Source organism: Eleutherodactylus coqui, chromosome 3 (assembly GCF_035609145.1).
Source record: "Eleutherodactylus coqui strain aEleCoq1 chromosome 3, aEleCoq1.hap1, whole genome shotgun sequence".
NCBI lineage: Eukaryota > Metazoa > Chordata > Amphibia > Anura > Eleutherodactylidae > Eleutherodactylus > Eleutherodactylus coqui.
Genome location: NC_089839.1, coordinates 83,273,349 through 83,291,828, shown reverse-complemented (window position 1 = coordinate 83,291,828; position 18,480 = coordinate 83,273,349). Strand labels below are relative to the sequence as shown.

The following is an 18,480-nucleotide window of genomic DNA, read 5'->3' as shown; positions in this document are numbered from 1 at the left end:
AAGAACCAAAATGAAAAATAGCTGTGACGCCGAGGGGTTAAAGAGACCCTTTAAGGCCACAATCTTCTTTTAGCACCACCCACTAAATGGCTCCCCTGAACTGACTTTAGGAGTAGTTTCTGAGTACATTTCTCTGTACAAATCCTAATTTGAAGCTTTAGTGTCCCAGCCTGTCTGCATACTGGTAGAGGTTATTTTTATCCCCGACTCCCGCTTATTTTCTTTAAAGTAAATGGTATTCTAGTAGGTTTGCGGTTTTCTACTATTTTGAGATATCAATTTTGGGCATTGCACTACAAAACATGTGCTGACACAGCAGTGAGAATGTAAGAACTTACTGGAAATAGAAGCTAAATTGTAGAGAAAGCCTTCCCATTGCTTCATATCGCAGACCCCCTGTGCAATACGTAGAACTCAACAGCCGGCCAAGCATAAGGTCACATTTTTTTTATTTAGTATTTTTTAAAGTGTACTTAAATTTTCAGGTGACTCTAAGCTGCTTTGTGTGTATGTAAGGAATTACACTGTATCTAGCCATTACATGCCTTTTTCTGCTGTGTGGATCGCCAGTTGTCCCTTCTGCAGGCTGTATTTCTAAATTTTTTTAAAGTTCTCCTTAAACATTGGGCGTAGACTAACTGCTATGATGGTTCCCATATACTGCACATGGAGAAAACAGCAGGATTCTGCTCCCTAACTTTCTGTAGTGCGCACACAGAAATAACAGCCCCATGGTGGACCATTTACAACAGTTCAGAGCAATGTACACTAGCCTGTAGTGTCGGAGACCTTTTTTGTCTGAATGGACGGCACATTTCAGCTTTTATGTAATAGAGTATGCTGATTTCAAAAATCAAGACGAAAAGATTCTCCAAAAACCAGAACATCTCCCTAAATGACCAGAAAAACTGAAAATTCACTGCCATGTTTCGATACAAAAAAGACTTTAACTATCCTTCTCCTAAATAGTATATGAGTAAATTGAGTAGGCTAAGGCCTTATGCACACGGCCATGACGGGCTCCGCAAGCGGAATACTGCAGCGGAGTCCGTCTCGGCGCCCCCCCAAAGACACCATACTCACCTCCGGATCCGCTGCACGAAGTCCCGCATGATGCTCCGGCGCGCATGTGAAGTACAGCGCATAACGCACGGCCAGCGTCATATGACATGCCGGTGTTGTCACATGACCCACCGGCAGCGTCGTATGATGCGGCCAGCGGTGGGAAAGAAAATTGGAAAGAAAATGATTAAAAAAGGCATTCAATAGGATAGAGCGGCTTGTGAGAATTACAAAAAGTCTAAAGTCACTAACGCCAAACATCAAAAGGCTTATCAGGAGTGTCTGAATGTTAAGGCGGCCGTTACTCTGAGAAAACCTAGTCGATACACAAGTTCCCATCATACTAGTTGGAGACTTCAATAATGATGCCAAGCTCAATTTACACACTTTAAACTTTATGAAAACCCATTTTAATCTGGATTATCTGCCCCTCGAATCTCCCACAACTCTGGCGGGTACAAATATATAGATGGAGCTTTGGCCTGTAATATTGACATTGATCTCTTACCCTATGTGTGTTAAGTCTCATATCACAGACCCGTCGGACATCCACTTTGTTTGGAAGATGGAAATTTGTTTAGAATTAATACAATTTTCAAAAATAATATAACAAGCCTATACTGACAAGATCATTTTAGTTTGACAATACCGTCACGCGGTGCGTATTCTATAAACCTGCAGCCTGACCCCAACGCAGCCCATTTATTTTTTGTTTTATTTTTAAGGGACTTCACAGAACAGATCATCATAGTCTACTACGATTTTTTATAGTTTTATTTTTTGTAGTATGGTGGCTAGACAGAAGCCAGAAGGACAGCCTTTTGGCCTTGGTGTGACTAAGCCCTATAGACATGTTTAGTGTGTACAGTGGGAGCTTTTTAGGCATACTCTACAAATGCAAACACAGCGTGATGTGAACAGGCCCTAACCTGTATTACTATACATATTGTGAATACCTCTCATCCAGCCATGACAAGGTTTAAATGTGGGATTAGTATATATTGTATGTCACTACGTACCTCCACTTACTAGTTCATTATTTCAAGCTCCTATTATGTTGCTTCATTTAATATTGTCCAAAGCATTTCCTTATTGCAGCACACATTACTTCTAAGGCAAAATGTCTCCAGACTATAAATTGTTCTTCTCATTAAAGGGGTTGTCCCGCGGCAGCAAGTGGGTCTATACACTTCTGTATGGCCATATTAATGCACTTTGTAATGTACATTGTGCATTAATTATGAGCCAAACAGAAGTTATAAAAAGTTTTATACTTACCTGCTCCGTTGCTGGCGTCCTCGTTCCCATGGAGCCGACTAATTTTCGCCCTCCGATGGCCAAATTAGCCGCGCTTGCGCAGTCCAGGTCTTCTGCAGTCTTCTATGGGGCCGCTCGTGTAGAATGCCGGCTCCGTGTAGCTCCGCCCCGTCACGTGCCGATTCCAGCCAATCAGGAGGCTGGAATCGGCAATGGACCGCACAGAAGCCCTGCGGTCCACGGAGACAGAGGATCCCGGCGGCCATCTTCAGCAGGTAAGTATGAAGACGCCGGACCGCCGGGATTCAGGTAAGCGCTGTGCGGGTTGTTTTTTTAACCCCTGCATCGGGGTTGTCTCGCGCCGAACGGGGGGGGGGGGGGGGGTTAAAAAAAAAAAAAAAAAACCCGTTTCGGCGCGGGACAACCCCTTTAAAACCTAATGGTCCGGAACAATGGCCATAGGGTAAATTCTACTCTACAACCGATTCTTTATTTTAGGACTTGATATCTAAACTATCACCTTTCGTAATGGTGCGCTCAAGCAGTATAGAAGGTTCCTACTTGAGAAAATGTAATCAGTACCACTGAATGTCTTTTACAGTTTGCTATGGGATGGACCGGGAAGAGGAGAACAAATATGTGTCCCAGCTTCAAGAAGTTTTCAAAAGCTGCGACACAACGGGCACTGGATACCTGGACAAAGATGAGCTGACAGACCTTTGTCATAAGCTCCATCTAGAAACGCAGCTCCCTCTTCTGCTGCAAACCCTTCTAGGAAATGATCTGCTTGCCAGAGTAAGTCTGCTTTTCAAAAATGCACTTTATAAACCTTTTTATATTTGTATGCAGAGCCACGTTGGAGCAGTACCAATGCCATCATCCTCGGAACCCTAACCAATTTATGAGGCAATTAAATCACCTGCCACTTACTGCCATAGAATTAAACAAAAAAAGTTTTACTTCCTGCAGCCACCACTAGAGGGAGCTGAAATGCATATTTATACATCTAATTTTGAGTTGAGTGAGTGCAGACAATAGATACTTATTGAGAGATGGGTCATCAGGACTGAATTATTAACTGGAATAAAAGTTACCCTGAACAAACCACAAATTTGTATTTGGATTTACAGGATTACACGAAAAGTAGTAGCAGATGTGGGGATGTAATGGGAAAGCACAAAAGAAAGGTACACAATCCTCACATCACTGAAAAGAGGAAGGTTCAAAGTTTGACGTACCACGGAGTTACATTTTCTGCCACATCGCAGTGCTGAGTGTCTGGTTTACAGTTCTGGTCCTTGAGATGCAAATGCAACCAAGTTCAACAAAACGTCTGTACCACTCGAGATCGCTGTGTTTGGAATAGATGCCGAAATTCACATTGTATTTGAACATTGGATTAACACTTGGCAAACTCAAATTATTTCTCCTGTGGTGTCGTTATTTCCCTATAAACTGTACACAACAAGGAACTGTGCTGCGGTGTGGCAGAACATAAAAACTTACTAGTATGTCCTAAAAAACTTTGAACCTTCCTCTTTTCAGTGATGTGCGGATTGTGTACCTGTCTTCTTGTAGTTTGTTTTTAATTAAATCCCCAAATCAGTTCCTTCTTTTTGAATAACCCTATTCTGTTCTAATCTTAAACTTTTTTTTTTCTACTTTTAATAGGACATCAAAATGTGTAAAAATCTCCTAAACTCCTTGATTGACATTTTAATAGCCTTTTTCAAGATTTACCGTATATACTCGAGTATTAGCCGACCCGAGGATAAGCCGAGACAATAAGTTTCACCACAAAAAACTGGGAAAACGTATTGACTCGAGTATAAGCCGAGCTATACTCGAGTATATACTAGGTGTAAAAAACAAAACAAAAACACCTACATACTCGCCTCCCAGCCGGCGTCTGTGCGACAAGCTGCTTTAATTCTCCCCGCTATCCTCCCCTGCGGTCCTCTCTGCTTGGCTCTGTCAGTGCTGTGTAAGTAAGCGCTGTGATTGGATTAAGCACCAGCCAATCACAGCTGGCACTCGATCCAATCACAGCGCATACTTAAACAGCACTAACGGCAGGGGATTTGAAACCTGAGCAGGGAGATGACAGAGGGGAGAATTCTAAAGCAGCTTGATTGGCTGTGAATGATCGAGGACCGGTTGTGATTGGCTGACGCTCGATCCAATCACAGCTCTTACTTACACATCGTTGACGGCGGGGGATGACAGAGCCGAGCAAAGAGGACGGCAGAGGATGACAGCAGAGAGAATTCAAGCAGCCTACCGCACAGATGCCAGCAGGGAGATGAGTATGGAGTTCTTTTTTTAAATCATTCCCTGACTCGAGTATAAGCTGGGGGGGGCTTTTTCAGCACAAAAAAAGTGCTGAAAAACTAGGCTTATACTCGAGTTTATACAGTATTTCACTTTTATGAAGTACATATAGAAGAAAATTCATAAAAATACCTGTCGTGTATTTCAGGATGAGATTCAAAGGCGGCCCAAATATGAGATGCGTATTAAATGTCTTTTGTCTCCTAATGCTTTCGGCGCATCTTACTCCAGCACCACTTATCTGAGACTGGCGTGTCAACCCTCAGTTTTGGATGTTCCACATTATGCGTGTGTGATTGTCAGTTGTAACCATTAGGAAGATATGGCTTGTCCTGTATGTATTAGAATCACTTAGCAGTTCTGTTCTTTGGAAAATGATTTGCTTTAAGGAATTTTCAGAACCAACAATACAATTATATTCCTGCATGTGGTTAATGCAACTCTATTTAACATTCTTCCTTTGTTCCATGTTTCTCAAGAGGTTGTGCCAAGTCATAAAGTTATTCTCTACCCACAGGATACGATATAACTTTATGATTGGTGGGGTCCGATTGCTGGGACTCCCACTGATTCTGAGAACGGGGGTCCAGTCAGACCTTGAGTAAATGGAGCAGAGGTTGTGCAGGCACGCAGCTGCTCCATTTACCTCAATGATGGCGCTGCAGATTGCTGAAGCGCTTGAAGTTGATAATCTTCTTGTTTACTGAGTTCAAGTGCGTCTGTGGTCTCCGGTACTACCATTAACCCTTTTCAATCCAATTTGTATCCCGATTTTCTTAGGGGGCTTACTCTTTTTCTGCCGTTATACAACGGCGCTATTTGCTGGCTAAAGCCAGAACTGCATGAGGTGCCACGTTGGATAGGCTCCGAAAGCAGAGAGGCTGTCAATATACAGTAAGAGAACCCCGATGGATGTCTTTCAACATCGGAGCTGTACAGCTTTAAATTATAATGTCTTCAGAGGTCACAGTGGATTGGAAAGGGTTAAAGTTAATGGAGTGGCGATGGACCTGTGCAACCTCCACTCTAGGCACTTGGTGACCTACTAGACCCCACCAATCATAGTTATCCCCTGTCATATGGTTAGGGAGTAACTTGATACCTTTTTCACATTAAATATTATGACTCCTTGAAACAGAACTTTTCATACATATAAACAGATGTCACCAGCAGTATGCTGGGTCCACATGTGGGCTGATTTGCAGTGGAATGTCCCCAGTGGGCGTTCTGCTGCAGATCATTGAGGAGAGGTGAATTCGGCAGCGGAAATGGCAAAAAATTGACACTGCACCAATGTGCACCAATGTCAATTTCTGCGCAGGTTTTGTGCAGATTATTTCCACAGTTTGTGGATGAGAGTTTCAACATCTTACCCACCTTGCTGCTACTGTAGATGCAGCGGAATTTTCCTGCATGGAAATTCCTCGACCAATCCACCCCATCTGGACCCTCCTTGTAGGGGTATGGAATAATTGGTGTTGCTGATGCTTAAATGGGTCATACATTTTGTGTTTGAGTTCCCCACGGATAAGCTTATACCATGGTGTACTGGAGCCGATATTCCAAGGTATCAGCGCAGCAAGTGCTCCATTCCCCTGAACTCCGTATACTATCCATGTAATGTATAGACACACAGAGTCCTCCAGAAGGAGAAACGCTCTGTGCTTTGGCAGCTAGATCAAGCTTCTGAGAAGTGGAACTTTCACCAGGCAGCCAACTTTGTGATCTAGTTTGAAGTGCTAAAACATAAGTGACCCTTCTGATAATGTGCACATTACTTTTTTGTTTCAGGTGAATTTTGAGGAGTTTAAAGAAGGGTTTGTGGCTGTCCTGTCATCGACTATCGACATCAGCATCTCTGATGATGAAAGTAGTTATTTAGAACCTGGTAAGACCGCTGGCATTTGTTTGTATGTACCGGTATCGCCTCTTGTACCATATTGAATTCAATAGTACAGTAAGTGGCTATTATATATGTTCTGGTGTGACGTATCTTACAAGTTTATGTCAGCAGGTGGTTATGTTGCAGCTGGACTCATAATTTGGGTTCTGTTCACATTTCCAATTTTCAGCTTCGACACAGGTACAGAAAAACAAAAAATAACATAGCATGTCCATCCAGTTCAGCCTGGAAACCTAACAAAGTTGTGAGTAGAGCCTAAAGGACCTTTGAACGGAACGATTATTGTTCAAAGGAGCAAAAATTTACAAAAATCGTTCAGTATAAGCGCAGCTAACATTCAAATGATAAATCATTCGTCTTTCATTAGCCGTTCATGTTATACAAGCATTAAAAATCATCGTTAGCTCGTTCACTAATTGTTCGGCTTAAACACCGATTGTTCAGTCATTCTCCTTCACTAATGCAGCAGATGTGAATGATTGAATGATATATCATTATAATTGGCAGTATATCTACAGGTAGGTAGTTACACGATGATGAAGCCATGTGCACATGTAGCAATAAACACTGTGGGTTTTCCACAGCGCTTTACAGTACAAGCAATATAAAGGCCCACCAGAGGCCAAGGTTTGGATTGCTAGATGATTAAAATCAATTTCATAGAGTATTAGGAAGCTGTACAATATAGTGGCTAGAGGTGTATTGGGGGTTTGATGCATAGTTTAGGTACTTGGCAATTTGGAAGGTACTTTAATAGATATGCTATGTTGGAGGGGGAGATGAGGGGGGGGATTGGTGATTGTTTTAACAAGTTTTTTTTTAAATTATTTCTTCTCTCCCCTCTCATGTGGTGGTGGTCTGTCCCTGGGGTTAGCTACTGAAAGTTATCTTATGAACCATTAGGTTCCAAAATTAAAAGATATGTGGCTTTCAATGTAATTAAAAATCGCCTTCCATTAATATTTTGACTGAGGAAGACATTTGTTGAATGATAAAGGCGCCAGTTGGGGTCCAGAGACTGGTTCCTTGGGATTGTATTGAAAAGCATATTCAGTTCCCTTTTGAGACTTGGGGTAAAGGTAAAGGTTAAGGTAAACCTGCTGCTACAGCCAATGATGGCGCTCAGTGATGATCACTGAACTCCCCCCATTGGCTGCAACAGCAGGTTTATGGGATGTCACAGGCTGTCTGCAGTCTGCAAACATGATGTCGGCGAGTAGATCTGGACCACCAGCAGGGAACAAGTGGGGTTTTGGGAGAGGTGCGTATAGGCTCCTTTGTTACGTTGTACCATGGAGGACGCTGCGCATGCATAAGCGCAGTGGTATTGCAGAACGAACGTTGCTTTTCTTTTTTTTTTTCTTTAATGTGCAGAATATTTGGACTATTTGAAGATTTGTGAAATCCTCACTCTAGTAGAGCTGATTATGAATTCAACTTCTGTTAAAGGTGTATTCTGGTAATTTGAAGTTATCGCCTGTCCATGGAAGTTAATAGCACGGTCGTGCACACGAGCAGCCACTGCTGCCAAAATTTAGGGACATGCCAGGGTAATTTTTCTGGGTCAAGGGGGGACCCAGAGGTTGGACCTTCACTGATCATCAAAGTTATTCCCCATCCTGTGTGTAGGGGATTACTTCAGATTACAGGAATACCCCTTATAGGGTTTAACATCATAAGTGTATATGCAGTTTTTGGGTCAGAAATTGTGATGATTCCCCTTTATAATCCTTGGAGATTGGGAAGTAAGAATAGACCCCATTACCCTTTTGAACAATGAGCTTCAATTTTTAGTTTCAAATTTTTTTTATTGTATTATCGCGATACAATTGCATTATGCTTCTTTGAATCCCCACGCAGGGGGTGCCATAGAACTGCAAAACATAGAACAACAATAAAATATATTTCTTCTAGGTTAGAATTCCACCATGTTTTTGATCTTCAATTTTTATGGGAATGTTAGAAGTTTCTTTCAGCATTCTATTATCCATGGGTTGTAGAATTTTTGTAATTGAAGCTAAATATGATATATACAGAAACAGATCAACATGTTCTAAGGCTGCGTTCACATGTAGCAGAGTTGGTACAGGTTTTGAGCAAGGGAAAAGATCAAAATCTACACCACTGATGCAAACTTTGATGTGGATTTTGACACTGATTTGACACGGATCTCGCCTAATTAACCTCTTCCCTCCCCATTACGTAAGGGTACGTCATGGGAGCGGGGTACTTCCCACAAAATGACGTACCCTAACGTCATAGGAATAGAGCGAGATCATGAGTGATCTCCCGCTATCCCGCAGCGGGAACTGGCTGTCAGTCATAGCCGGCCTCCCACTGCAGAAGTGGGGGTGCACTGGAGATGCGCCCCCCGCTGTTAACCCCTTCCCTGCTGCGATCTATATAGATCGCGGCATGGAAAGGGTTCACGGAGGGAGTGTGCTCCATCTGTGAAGTTTCTGGGCTCTTGCGATATAATCGCAGAGAGCCTGGCCTGCTGCCACTGCAACAGGACGCCAGATACCGGCATCCTGTGTTGCCAGTGTCTGGGATCGCTGTATAAGCGATAAGGCATGGCAGGACGGAAGTCCTGCCATGCCTTATCACAGCGATCATCAGGGCTGTGTTTTAAGTCCCTCAGAGGAACATAGATGGTGTAAAAAGAAGCTAATAAAAATGTACAAAAAAGAAAAACGTTAAAGACGATTTTTTTGTGCTTTTTCTCGTATTGGTGTAAAAAAAATTAAAATGGCACATATTTGGTAATGACGCGTCTGTAACCACGTGTACAAAAAGTTTACCACGCTTGAAAAACTACAGCTCGTCTCGCTAAAAATAAGCCCTTACAGAGCTCTGTCCATAGAAAAATAAAAAAGTTACAGGACTTTGAATGCAGCGATGTAGAAAAAAAAAGATTTCCAAAAGTGTTTTTATTGCAGAAAAGTGGACAAACGTAAAAAAATATAAGAATTTTAGTATCGTTGTACCGTACCGGCCCGCAGAAAAAATGTATTGTCATTTATGCTGCATGTTTAACGCTGTAAAAACCAAAAATCTATGGCAGAATTGATGCGTTTTCTCTCACTGTTATCATAAAAAAAATAAACGTTTTACAATATAGTCTATGTACCCAAAAATGGCACCATCAAAAACTACAGTTCACCACACAAAAAACAAGCCCTTATACAGCTGCGTGGACGGAAAAGTAAAAAAGTTATGGCTTTTGAAAAATGGAGATGAAAATCCGCCAAAAATCGTTGCGTCCTTAGAGGGGTTGTCTCGCGGCAGCAAGTGGGGGTATACACTTCTGTATGGCCATATTAATGCACTTTGTAATGTACATCGTGCATTAAATATGAGCCATATAGAAGTTATACACTTACCTGCTCCGTTGCTGGCGTCCCCGTCGCCATGGATCCGTCTAATTCTGATGTCTTCCGGCGTTTTTAGATGCGCTTGCGCTGTGCGGTCTTCTGCCTGGTGAATGGAGCCGCTCGTGCCAGAGAGCTTGTCACCGCCTCGTCATCGTAGCTCCGCCCGTCACGTGTGCCGATTCCAGCCAATCAGGAGGCTGGAATCGGCAATGGAACGCACAGAGCCCATGGTGCACCATGGGAGAAGACCCGCGGTGCACCATGGGAGAAAACCACAGTGCATCCCTGGGAAAGGACCAGCAGCCATCTTAGGGAGAAGATTTTTATAACTCCATATTTCGTCGGATCGGTGAGTAGCAAGCGGTTTAAAAACCGCTTTAAATTGCTATTTTATGCCAGGGGGGTGACAGGGGGAATGGGGTAAAGTAAAATTTTGATGTTTGCCGCGAGACAACCCCTTTTAAGGCCAAAATAGGCCATGTCCTTTAAGAGATTAAAAGGGTGAAATCTGCTGTAAATCCGCACCAAAATCTGCCACGTGTGAAGTACCCTACATGTGTTTTTTGTGATGTGGATGATTATCCTCTCTTTTGGTCTTGCTCTTGTATAAATGGCTTCTGGGGGAAGTTGATTCTTGTAATTAATCAAATGTATGGTATTGATATTAAAGGGGTGGTCCAGTTACAAATGAACTTCTTCAAATATGATACCAGTTTATTTTTTGTAATGTGAAAAAGTGTTAATAAAAACATTTAAATATAAAATATGAGCCAAATGGGTTAAAACATTAAAACAAACTGATACTTGCCCCCCTTCAGCCCTGGTGATTTAGCACTGCAGCACTGTGGTTCTCCTGGTCTCTGATGACAGCGGAGGTCAGCTGCCCACTACGGGCAACCCCTCCATCAACTCTCTGTATCTAGAAGTGCAAAAATCCAGAGGACAGAAATGCGCAATTTGGGTGAAGGATTTTGTGAGGGTTTATTTGGACGTGCAGACCATCGACAACAATTACTTGTGGGGATAAAATAATAAAATGACATAAATAAAATAAATGGACTAAAAAAGCATTAAAATTAGATAAAAACAAGGGATATGAGCAACACTTTTCGGGGGTTTAGGATAGAGCACTCCCCCTTTAGGTGGCGTTATAAAGTGTCTTCTGTGCCATAATTTCCTGCCGGAGGCAATTGTTACAAGTCACACCTGGTGATATATTGTAAAGACCCATTTACACCATCCGATGATCGCTAAAAAAAAATAAAAAAATCGCTAATCAGCAATTGTTTTAGCGATCTTCGGCACTTTTCATGCACTGCTAGCTGATTGTTAAATTCAGTCCAACCTAAGTGCTGATGGCATTGCTTCCCCGTGGAGAACAAAGGATCTGAGCGCAGATAAGAGGGCTATTAATGCTGGGTTCACACTGGGTGGATTCCGGGTGGAAATCTCGCGGTTTGGCCGCAGCAAAAAAACGCAAAATTTACTCTGGGAATCCGCTGTATCAAAACACGCGGCACTTAACTGCGGGTTTTGAAGCGGCCTGGCCGCTCGCTTCTCTGCTGCGGCCGGCGCTCCCAAAGAGAAGAGCGCGACCGCAGCGGAAAAAAAAAAAGTAACTTGCTGCGGCTGGCGAATCTGCAGCGCCAGCTTATGCCGGCTTTGCTGAGAAATCTCGTCCACATGGTTGGCTAATCCTGGCATTAGCGGCCACAGGCGGATTTGCCGCGGCGACATTCCGGACGGAATTTCCGCGGCAAATCCGCCCAGTGTGAACCCAGTCTAACTGCATTCAGCTAAGGCTTCATTTGCACTTAAGTAGCTGAGTAGCTACTTAATAGTTTATGCAAAATAACCGCTGAAAGCTGTCATTCAAACTGTTTTGAGCGATTATCGTCCCCTGTGAACCAGCCTTAACTTATAAGATTCAACTCTTTGCCCTTTGTTTCATGTTCTGGAGAGTCTGCACAGAATATTTGTGCTTCAGATTGGTTTAGAGGGCTCAGGAAAAGCAGTTAATATACAATAGGTGCTGTGTTTTTGCTCCACAAGCGGTATAATCAGTAACCATGTAGCGGTGCCCCTAAATAAGAGGTTCTGCCTGGTGATATATGCCAAGTTAGTAAGTATAATCATAAGCAATGGGTGTTATGAAGTATGTGCGCTGACTATTTGGGACTGTATTATAAGTTGTGAAGAAGTTCTATATTCACGTCAACATTTAAATGTTCTTATATTTTTTTTCACATTTTTTTTTTCAGTGATCCCTGAAGAAGCTCAACCTAAATTTGTGAAAGGGAACAAGAGATATGGCCGACGTACACATCCTGAGCGTGAAGATGTCGAAAATGAGGCTAACAAATATCTACATGAAAAGGACCAGAGGAAAAGTCAGCTGAGACGCTCGTCCTCATTAGAGAGTGTAGAGGTGGGGATGACTAATTGGCTTCTGACGAGCGGCGTAGCTCGTCTGAACTGCTGCCGCCGGGTGCCAGCTGTAAGAAACAGCCGGCACCCGACATTCAGGGGGCCCGTACAGCGTCTCACGATGAGATCGCGGGACGCTGTGTGGTTGCTAGGCAGTCGGGGACCACCTGAAAGGCCCCAGGGCTGCCTATGCAGAGTGCCCAGCAAGCGCACGGCTTGATAGGCGCTCTGCATAGACAGCCCTAGGGCCTTTCAGAAGGCCCCCGGCTGCTTATCAACCGCGAATGGGATTTAGCCTGCAGTACCAACTCAGGCCACTGTGCAACGTATGGAGCCAACTGCTTCCTGCAACAAAACAACTAGAAGTGGATAAGGCCTTTAAGCAAACAGCCTTAGAGAATGCTAGTAGATGTACTTCTATCGAAAGCCAACTTGTAGTCTTTTTTAAAAAAAATTTTTTTAATGCACTTTCTAATTAAACCTATAGCACATGCTACAATACTGAAAGACTGGAGCTTGAAGCACTGTTAAAGCATACCTTTTTTCACAGAACTTGTGTTTATTTAAAAGGGGTTATCCAGAGTTAGGAAAACATGACTGCTTTCTTCCAAATACCATGCCACCCTTGCCCATAGATTGTGTCCGGTTTTGCAGCTCCGCTTCCCTTCACTGCAATAAAGCTGAGCTGCAATACCAGACACAACCCATGGACAATGGAGGTGCTGTGTGTGGAAGAAGGCAAACCTCTTTTTCTAACCCTACGCAAGCCCTTTAATACTCTGTGTGTCTCATCAATCTTTTAATTCCCAATCATTCTTACAAGGCTTGTATAAAGAGTCTAACTTTGGCTTGAAGGAATGCTGCCTTACAATAGGTTGAGTTGCAGGGGTATTATTCAATCTCCCATATTATCAATCTTGTAATAATACTTTTTATGAGAATTTAAATTTTTTTTTTTTTTTTTTTTTAGTCGTGCCCCCTACCTTGTCTTCCACTTTGTCAGCAACCCCTAACTGTAATGACATGTGAGCACTGCTCGGTGATTGGTCCTGCAGTACACTACTCAGTTGAGGAGGAGAGGGGAAGAGATTGGGATGTTAACAGTAGCAACATGACAGGCAGGAGTAGTAACTTACACAGTCCGATAGGAGTGTCTTATGCGTCAAGGGAGGGAATTGGAAGATCACCATGAAGGGGCATCTTGTGTGACAAGCGGGGTTGGGGAGAACTATAAGGGGCATCCTCTGTGATGGGGGGCCAAAAGCAGTGTTCTGTGTGACAAGACAGGATTAGAACCATGTAGGGGCATCTTCTGTGATGAAGGGAGAAGGGGAGAACCATAAGGCGCATCCTGTGTGACATGAAAGTTGCACAGATCCATAAAAGGGAATCCTATGTGATGAGGGGGAGCAGTCTGCAAGGAGGGGTACTATGAGGGGCATTTTGTGTGACAGGGAGGTAGCTGAACCATAAGGCGTGTCAGCAGTCCGTATGAAAAAGAAGGGAATGATGTGGAGCACTTTGTGTGAGCGATGAGCAGTCTATGAGAGAGGGCAGCATGGGGAGTAGTCTGTGTGAGATTACTTATCAGGAGTAACAGCTGGTTGGCACTATATTAAAGAGGGCATTAGGATGCGGAGGGAGGTTGTGCATAGTGAGGAGATGTGGTTTGTGGTGGGAAAGCATGGAGCCAAAGTTTCTGTGTTGCAAAATTTGCAGAGACAAGTGGTGGCTGGAAAAAGGCATTATGGTGATCTGGGCCGGATAGAGCTGAAAACAGTAAGTGAACGTTACTAGTAAGATGCATCACCAGTAATCAATGTGTAGAGTTGGTATTTGACAATTATATATGGAATTCACTATTAGAGGCACACTAAAGCTAATCCACTGTATCTGAGCTCAGTATGTTATAAGATGGTCTCCCATGAGTATTTATATATTTTTTTCTTTCTGAGGGTGGGGAGGAGAGACCTGTCTCGAGGCTTGGGCTGTATTGATCGGGTACATAAAAGGCCAGCAATGTAGCAAAAACTGATGGGTAAGACAAGGGCCTGCAGTGAAGTTTGGGTGGGGGAGGGCAAACTGAAATCATGAGATCCCTGGTATGTTAGAGCAGCAGGGTGACCAGCTTTGACAATGACTACTGTCACTACTAGCTGATCTTTCGAATGCTCCAGTTACAGAAAAAGTATAAATGTCCTACCAGAGGTCCTATCATGCCATAGGGGACATAGATGTAAAAATAAATAATTTTTATAATAAAAGCAAAGCGACTAACCTTCAACGCCAACCTAAACAGTCGCCATATGCACCCTGTAATCATAAATTATACATCAAAATGACACTCATTCTTGTACTTTATTTTAATGTATATAATAATTTTAAAAATAAGCAAATCTTCAAATAGGGGACCCCGCTGTGCACCAGGTGAGTCACTCTCATTATTTATTATATGGTGGCGCGGATCGTTACTCTGAATTTTAAAAATAAAGAACTATACATTTTTTTCCCCCGTAAACCATACCCCAATAAAATTAAAAAAAAAACTAATACAATTTCAGTGAAAAAAGATACTAAAATATAGCCCTGTATGTGACAAATAAGAAAACGAATCAAAAATAATTTTGGCAGGCTATGAAAAAAAATAGGGCTTCAAAACTGCTACATGGGTAATATCGCTAAAAAGTGTCTGGTCCTTTTAGGACTGAAACACAGTGGTCTACAGGAGTTAAAATCCATCAGTTGTGCAAAAAAAAAAATCCTAGTGCCACTCAGACCTACTGGAGACTGACTGCTAATGCACTTCCACGTCACTGCTGGAACTGGACAGGGTACCACTGTTTTTAGCATCACCGGGTTCTCAGTACTATTGGACCCACATGGATGCAATTATCAAATATTTTAAAAATAGATGATTCCCAGTCATACCACAAGGTGGCAGCGTAAGCAGTATTTTGTCTCCTGAGAGATGGCTGATACTATTGACATATGGATTCTGCCAGGATTTGGGATCCGCAATAAGGGCTCATTTACGCCAGCGACAGGGGTTTCCGCTTTCCTCTTCCGTAAGCAGAAAAACAGCAACCCCTGGCCGAACAGAGACAGTTTATGATGGAAACAAACAGCGCTAAATGGACCCCATTGACTATAAAGCGTTGTTCAGATTTTTGGCATTTTTTTTTAAGATTTGACAGGATGAAATAGCGCTACATACAGCGCCATTTCATCCACCCAGAAATCAGAAATGGAGGTTCTGAGTGGAAACTCTGATGCTGATGTGAACGAACCCTAATTCTGCTTACACTGCATGTGAGGGGGTGGTGGTGGTGGTGGGGAAGGTAAGCCCCCTTTGCATCCTCTGGGGAAAAAAATTCCACAGAGACTAATGACTGCACTGCAGGGTGTTCGCCAATCATGTGGATTCTGCACTGTGAGTAATGCAATGTGGTGGCAAAGTTCTGCGTTTCAGCTGTGAATTTCTGCCACGGATTTCCAAGCCATGACTGTATAAATATACTATAAAACTGTTAAGGTCTTTTATAGGATCTCCCATTTGTACAGCCGCCATCATAATGATCCTTACTACCTGCAGGGAGGTATTCCTCCCCCAGCCACGAGAATGCTTATTGACAAGCGCTAGACAGCAGTTCCTATTATAAATGCCTCTATGCGTGGTAGTTACATTTATAGCTTCTATTGCCGATATTAACGTTTTACACAGTGACATAATCCATCGAGATCATTGATCAATTACATTTTAACGGAACTTTCCTGCATTAACTTACATTGTAACAATATTTTGAAAATGAGTATTGTATATGAGTTTTTTTCTTCTTTGTGAATGCAGGCAGGCCTTCCTTAAAGTGGTATTATCATCTTAGCTTTTCATAGAAGAGATAGGAAACCATTGCTCTGGTTACCGGCCACCTAGATGGGCACTTCAGGCCAGCACTGTTTCTATAGCTCTCGACGAAGTGAAGCATCACAGCACATCACGCTGTTTCCATAACTCGGGGAGTTACTGTGCCACGCTGTTTCCATAACTCGGGGAGTTACTGTGCCATGCTGTTTCCATAGCTCGGGGAGTTACTGTGCCATGCTGTTTCCATAGCTCGGAGAGTTACTGTGCCACGCTGTTTCCATAGCTCAGGGGGTTGTCACTGTGCCACGCTGTTTCCATAGCTCGGGGGGTTACTGTGCCACACTGTTTCCATAGCTCGGGGAGTTACTGTACAACGCTGTTTCCATAGCTTGGGGGGTTACCGTGGCACACTGTTTCCATAGCTTGGGGGGTTACCGTGGCACACTGTTTCCATAGCTTGGGGGGTTACCGTGGCACACTGTTTCCATAGCTTGGGGGGTTACCGTGGCTCGCTGTTTCCATAGCTTGGGGGGTTACCGTGGCTCGCTGTTTCCATAGCTTGGGGGGGTTACCGTGGCACGCTGTTTCCATAGCTTGGGGGGGTTACCGTGGCACGCTGTTTCCATAGCTTGGGGGGGTTACCGTGGCACGCTGTTTCCATAGCTTGGGGGGGTTACCGTGCCACGCTGTTTCCATAGCTTGGGGGGGTTACCGTGCCACGCTGTTTCCCTAGCTTGGGGGGTTACCGTGCCACGCTGTTTCCCTAGCTTGGGGGGTTACCGTGCCACGCTGTTTCCCTAGCTTGGGGGGTTACCGTGCCACGCTGTTTCCCTAGCTGGGGGGGGTTACCGTGCCACGCTGTTTCCCTAGCTGGGGGGGGGTTACCGTGCCACGCTGTTTCCATAGCTGGGGGGGTTACCGTGCCACGCTGTTTCCATAGCTGGGGGGGGGGGGTTACCGTGCCACGCTGTTTCCATAGCTGGGGGGGTTACCGTGCCACGCTGTTTCCATAGCTGGGGGGGGGGTTACCGTGCCACGCTGTTTCCATAGCTGGGGGGGTTACCGTGCCACGCTGTTTCCCTAGCTGGGGGGGGTTACCGTGCCACGCTGTTTCCATAGCTGGGGGGGTTACCGTGCCACGCTGTTTCCATAGCTGGGGGGGGGGGTTACCGTGCCACGCTGTTTCCATAGCTGGGGGGGGGGGGTTACCGTGCCACGCTGTTTCCACAGCTTGGGGGGGGGGGGTTTACCGTGCCACGCTGTTTCCATAGCTTGGGGGGGGGGGGTTACCGTGCCACGCTGTTTCCATAGCTTGGGGAGTTACTGTGCTACGCTGTTTCCATAACTTGGTGGGTTACTGTGCCATGCTGTTTCCATAGCTTGTGGGGGTTACTGTGCCATGCTGTTTCCATAGCTCGGGGGTGGTGTTACTGTGCCACGTTGTTTTCATAGCTTGGGGGGTTACTGTGCCACTCTGTTTCTGTAGCCCGGGGGGGGGGGGGGGGGGCGGTGTTACTGTGCCACGCTGTTTCTGTATCTGGGGGGGGGGGCAGTGTTACAGTGCCACGCTATTTCTGTAGCTCGGGGGCAGTGGAGACAGCTGGAGACTTCATGAGAATCAACTTCACCAGCGATTTACATAGTAATCTAGTATGTTAGGCTGAATAAAGACAATGCCATCTAGTTCAGCCTGGTTTAACCCCCTTGTTGATTCAGAGAAAGGCAAAAAGAAAAACCAATGAGGTAGAAGCCAATTAGCCCATTGGGGGGAAAAAATTCCTTCCCAACTCCAAAATGGCATTCAGAATAATCACTTGCAGACACGGAGTAGTCTACAGATCATATCCTTGAAACTTCATAGAAAATTGTACTTCTAATACGGTAGTCTGTGTGAAACCTAGAAGGGTGCGGTACACTAATAAGGATTTGTATATTGGTCCAAATATGCAATTGGTTAAAGTTGCTGAAACAGAAGTTATGCTTTAGTTTTATTTTTACAAATCCAGTCATTGTCTGAAAAAAAACTAGTTTCAACCAGCTTTTTTTTTTGCTTTTTCTTTTCTCTAGAAAAGTCCTTAGTCCAAGACATTGCTTGCAGTATTACATGCCACAATGACTGCAGTGCAGTATTGCACTTTAGGGTACGTTCAGGGGGGATGGAAAATCTGCAGCTGCAAAATATGCAATTCATGGCATGGACTTTGTTGCGGATTTCAACCTTTGCATTAAGAAAGTGTGAAATCTGTGGTAAACAATTTTTGATA

General features: G+C 44.0%; 1 protein-coding gene across 2 annotated transcripts in view; it reads left to right on the top strand.

Moving 5' to 3' along the window:
- Positions 1-18,480, top strand: part of NINL (ninein like) — a 146,312-nt gene that overhangs the window by 28,597 nt on the left and 99,235 nt on the right. For both annotated transcript variants that reach the window (XM_066595802.1, XM_066595801.1), the window contains exons 2-4: positions 2,921-3,114; positions 6,442-6,538; positions 12,189-12,355. In XM_066595802.1, coding sequence (XP_066451899.1) covers positions 2,932-3,114; positions 6,442-6,538; positions 12,189-12,355 — 447 coding nt within the window. In that variant the 5' untranslated portion in view covers positions 2,921-2,931. The remainder of the gene's footprint in view (positions 1-2,920; positions 3,115-6,441; positions 6,539-12,188; positions 12,356-18,480) is intronic.